The 5,604-nt window shown below is 43.9% G+C and overlaps 1 protein-coding gene across 1 annotated transcript in view; it reads left to right on the forward strand.

Moving 5' to 3' along the window:
* Positions 1-3,876, forward strand: part of LOC107106933 (olfactory receptor 8D1-like) — a 5,636-nt gene extending 1,760 nt beyond the window's left edge. The window contains exons 2-3 of the mRNA XM_015407148.1: positions 1,391-1,407; positions 2,902-3,876. Of these exons, the coding sequence (XP_015262634.1) occupies positions 1,391-1,407; positions 2,902-3,876 (992 nt within the window). The remainder of the gene's footprint in view (positions 1-1,390; positions 1,408-2,901) is intronic.
* Positions 3,877-5,604: the final 1,728 nt, after the last annotated feature.

The following is a 5,604-nucleotide window of genomic DNA, read 5'->3' on the forward strand; positions in this document are numbered from 1 at the left end:
GAGGGGTGACATGATCAAGGTTTATAAGATTATGCATGGGATAGAGCAGGTTGAGAACGAATATTTTTTTGGCCCCCCGAAGGGGATTTTTTAATTGCATTTTTTATCACTAAACACTACATGAAAAAATAAGGGAGGGTCTACAAACTATAGGGATAAAGGAAAGAAACCTCTAAAAACCCAAGAGTGGGTGTCATACAAATTGCTTTAGCAAGATTACAAGTTTATATAGCTAGGTATTCGTATAAAATCATTGAACATGTTCATCATCTTTCTGTTAAGCTCAAACGTAAACATCGTCTACTATGACTTCATAAAAAGCCCAAGAAAGCTTATTTTAAACATTTTTTTTAAACTTCAGAGTTATAACAACAGATCATTTTTTCTCCTTTGGCTTCCTCAATTTATAGCCTCATTTTGGGGCCACTGCCCCCAAGTTTGAGTCTGATTCTTCACCAGAAGATGGCTCTGCTCCATCTCCGCCATCCTTCTTGGAACTGTCTTCTTCTTCTTCTTCTTCTTCTTCTTCTTCTTCTTCTTCTTCTTCTTCTTCTTCTTCTTCTTCTTCTTCTTCTTCATTTCCTTCTGCTGGGTGACTATGAAGATGCAGGAATCCAATTGCTTTTTCCACAGTGTCATTTTTTTCTTTTCCATTCACAAACTTAAAGATGATTCCTTAAGGCAGAATCCATCTGTAGACAATTTGTTTCTATTGTAGAAATGCGACCAAGTCTTTATATTTGCGCCTTCTCTTCCTTATTTCAAATGGAATATCCTTTAAAACCTTTATCTCTTTGCCCTTGATTTTCAGGGTAACTCCATTAGCCGCTTTAAGAATTTTATCTCTGATGTTCCTTCTGGAGATTCTCACCATCACTTCTACTGGCAGGTTATTATTCCTTGTAAATTCTGTATATGATGTGTAGACCATATCAATATCGTTTTGCAAAGTATCCGCTTTCATATCTGCCATTTGCTCCAATGCTTCACACATTGTCTGTGTGAGATTCTCCCCTTTTTCTTCAGAAATTCTCTGAAACCTTTGGACATAGCTTGACTTTTCCATTTGTAACTGTAGCAGTTGAGACTCGTCTGTTTCTTCTTTCTTCTCCATTGTCTGCATTTGTTTTTGCAGCTTTTTAGTGTTGGTGTCCACTTTAAGTTGCTGGTCCATTTGGTCTGGGTTTTTTTACAGTCTCGTTAATTTGAGTTTGCTGCATATCCAGCTTTCTATTTATCTCCGTCACTTGTTCCAGCAGAGGGCGTAGTGCTTCATTTAATATCCTTTGAAGGTCTGAGTTTCTGTCCTGTCTGGGCACAACACTCGCTGGGCTGGCACTTCCGGTGAGCTTAGCTTTCACTATCTTCTCCCTCTCCTCTTTCCTTGTAGGAGGCGCTATTTTTGAGGTATTGTTTACTTTTCATCAAAAGTTATCACAGCCTCTAAAGTTCTCAATTACGCTTGGTAAGTTCTTAAAACTCTTTTATTTCAGTCTTTTTCGCTTTGAAAGCCTGCCTCCCCCGCTTTAACGATAGAATTTGCTTTAAGTCTGTCTTATTGGAGGAGAGTCCCCTCCCCCCCCTTGCTTCCCATGGAGCGGCTTTAGTTTTTTTCAGTGTTCTCGCTTCAACTTAACTCACAGTTCAATGATTAGACCATTTCCATTTTGCTTATGTTGCCAAATCACTAGATCACCCGGTGCTTGATCTGGTGTGCACTTCTAGTTCCATCTGGAAACTCCACGGCAGGACCGTCAGGGCATGAATGCCCCCCCCTTCACCGGCAGGATTGCCAGCGGAGAAGCCATGTAGCACCCCATGGCTTGGAACCCATCAGCAAGGGTTCTGTCAGGGATGCGGACAATCGCACCCCCTCCTAGCCACGGGTTCTGGCAATCATCTCCTGGAGGTCCAAGAGAATGACTGCCATAGTGAACGCCAAAACCGGAAGCCATAGAAAGAAATACTTTTCTCCCTTTCTTACAATACAAGAACTCGTGGGCACCCAGTGACATTGCTGAGCAGTCAGGTTAGAATGAATAAAAGGAAGTACTTCTTCACCCAAAGAGTGATTAACACATGGAATTCACTGCCACAGGAGGTGGCGGCAGCTACAAGTATGGACGGCTTCAAAAGGGAATTAGATAAGCATATGGAGTAGATCTGTCAGTGGCTATTAGCCACAAGGTATAGATAGGAACTCTCAGTCTTGGGAAAGTGATGCTCTGTATTCTTTGTGCTTGGGGGGGGCAACAGTGGGAGGGTTTCTAGTGTCCTGGCCCTACTGCTGGACCTCCTGATGGCACCTGGTATTTCTGGCCACTGTGTGACATGGAGTGTTGGACTGGATAGGCCATTGTCCTGACCCAACATTGGCTTCTCTTATGTTCTTATGTCCATTGGCTTTTCTTTGTCAATTTCCATTGATAGTTGAAGAATAGTTCCTCCAGATGATAAGATTTGGGGAGATTTCAACGTGTTGCCTAATCAGCTACATGGTAGATGAGAAAGAGGACAGGATGCAGTTACAATAAATAAAATAAACTTACAATTTTATTCTCTTCCAAAGGTGTTCATCTGCATGAGCAAACGAATTAAGATACGTGGCGGAGAGAGTGATAGGAACAGGCAGTTTGTTGAGAGATGGGTGGGTGAGTTAAGAGTTAAGGACAAGAAAGTATTGAAGGCAGAAACTGCAGGAGGACAAGACTTCAACAGATGCATTCCCCATGCCCTAAATTAGTTATGCAACCAATAGCCCTAGAGGGCAATTTTTCTTTTTCATAACACCAAACAGCTTTAATTCATGTGTGGAATTCTAAATCAACGCCCAGAGTTATCGATCATCACAGTACCTAAGATGAAGATGTGTTTTCCCCACCAATTTCTCTCTCCTTACAGGTGAGTTCTGAAACCTCAATGGGAGTGAAGAATCAGACGCAAGTGGTGGAATTTGTCTTCCTGGGTTTCTCCGGCATTCCTAACAGCCACATCTACCTCTTCCTGCCATTCCTAACCATTTACCTGGTCACTGTACTGGGGAACCTCATGATATTTACTCTGATTCAGCTGGATTCCAGCCTCCAGAGCCCCATGTATTACTTCCTCAGCCACCTCTCCTTCCTAGATATCTGCATCTCCTCCACCACAGTCCCCAAGATCCTTGTGAACTTCTTGTACCAGCGACAGACCATCACCTACAACCAGTGCCTGGCCCAGATGTTCTTCCTGATGTCTTTTGTGGTGACAGAGGCTGCGTTGCTGACCATCATGGCCTATGACCGCTATGCTGCCATCTGCAAGCCTTTGCATTACTTCCGCCTTATGAACACCAAAGTGTGCACCATTTTAGCCTTTGCCACCTGGGTCTGGGGCTTCCTAGACTCTCTCCTTCATACAGTTCTCAGCTCCAAGTTGCAGTTCTGTGGAGTCAACCAGATTAATCACATTTTCTGCGATATCCCACCGCTAATGAAAATTTCTTGCAATGATGTGCATATTAATAAAACTGCAACCCACATAGCAAGCTTTTTTGTGGGTGTGGTCCCCTTCCTGTTCACGATCCTCTCCTACATCTTCATCCTGTCCTCCATCTTGAAGATCCGCTCCACCACTGGAAAGCGCAAAGCTTTTTCCACCTGCGCTTCTCACCTCACTGTTGTCATCATTTACTTTGGAAATGGAGTCCTTAACTATAACCGTCCAAGCGCTGGTTATTCCTTAGAGATCGACACTCTGGTCTCCACCATGTACTGCATCATCACCCCAATGCTGAACCCCCTCATCTACAGCCTCCGGAACAAAGAGGTAAAAGGTGCTCTGAAGAAGGTTCTGGATAGTCAGAGGAAGGTCTACATGGGGTCTTACAAGCAGTAAGGGAGAACATTTGCAGAAACTGTCAGTATCTGTACCCTTCATGCTCAGTTGCACATTGTTGCCAACCCCGGTCAAGAGACTCGTGGCTCCTCCTCTTCCTCTCCATCAGTGGTCAACTCTGGATGCACCCTTTGCTAGGCAATGCCCATAGTTCCTGGCAAGTGCCACATCAAACTTACTGTGACATTGATCTTGTGTGCTACATTATGTTTTATTGGCTTCAATAATATTCTCATATTTTGAGTAGAAAGAAGATACAAAAATCCTGTAAATAGATGAATACTAAATTATTTCATATCCTCCGATTACAAAGCCGAAATTCTTGTATAATTTTATTATGGGAAATGAAAGATATTCATGATATAGTGACTAGAAAGCCAAAGAGTTATAGCTGAAAAGGTTGTCCAAGTATATATTTCCTGTCTGGGTGTGTGCCTCTCACATTTTATGCTGTCCTCCTTCCAAAGAGCTCATGGGGGCATACATAGTTTCCCCCCCCCATTTTATCTGCATAGCAGCTCTGGGGGATACTTCCAGCTCAGGGAAGGTGATTGGACCAAGGTCATGCTGTATACTGATGTACCTTCCCCAGGAGGCACAGGCTGGGGTCCAGCAGGGCAGGTCACAGGCACGGTTGCAGAGAATAACCAAAGTGCAGTCCAAAAGTCAGGGATTCCAGAGAGCAGGTTTACCAGAGTCCAGTCTAGGGTCAAGGTGTTCCAGGCAGCAAGTCCAAGTCCAGTCCAAGGTCAGGGGTTCCAGTAAAGCCAGTTGTCTGGTCCAATCTGGTTCAACATTACAGAGGTCCAGTAGCAAAGTGTACTTCTTGTGTCCGGAAACTGATACTTCTCCCAGCTGAATTTTTAGCCAAGTCTTAATAAGCTAAACTCCCAGCCAATTCCTTGGCAGGCACCCTGAGTCTACTCATTCATCTCTTCAATTGACAGCTAATGATGGGCCATGAGTCTTTCACTTCTGCTTTCTTGCAACTCTAAGTGTCTCAGACAGTGTCGGTGCTGCATGGTTGTGGGTGAGCTAGGTGGGCTGGGAGTGGCTGCTGAAGACTTGTTTACTGCTTCAGAGCTACAAGGTGTAGGATGTGACTCCTACACCTTGTAGCTTGCACAGTGTTTTGCACAGAGTGTCACATGTATGACTATCTGCCCACTGGACAGAAGTCTTGGGTGTGTGCTCGGTGCAAGGAGCTCCTGGTTCTCAGGAGTTCTCAGAGGGCAGGGTATAAATCCAATTTCTTCTTCTAATGCCAGTAACTCACAAAGTACAATTTTTGCTCACCAGACTTCACAGCTTAGAGGGAGTATTGCTTATGACACCCAATGAGTTTCATGGACTAAGTGGAGATTGGAACCCAGGCTAAGGTGTGTGCCATTTTAGCCTTTGCCACCTGGGCAGATTCTGCTCTCCATACAGCTCTCAGCTCCAACGTGCAGTTTTGTGGAGTCAACCAGATTCATCACATTTTCTGTGATATCCCTCCGCTAATAAAACTTTCTTGCAATGATGTGCATATCAATCAACTGGCAACTCATACAGCAAGCCTTTTTGTAGGCATGGCCCCCTTCCTATTTTCAATCCGGTAAGCACAAAGCTTTTTCCACCTGTGCTTCTCACCTCACAGTTGTCATAGTTTATTTTGGAAATGCATTACTTAACTATAACCATCCAAGTGCTGGTTATTCCTTAGAGACTGACACTCTGGTCTCCACC

The sequence above is a fragment of the Gekko japonicus genome, unplaced genomic scaffold (genome assembly GCF_001447785.1).
Source record: "Gekko japonicus isolate JY-2015 unplaced genomic scaffold, Gekko_japonicus_V1.1 scaffold3543, whole genome shotgun sequence".
NCBI lineage: Eukaryota > Metazoa > Chordata > Lepidosauria > Squamata > Gekkonidae > Gekko > Gekko japonicus.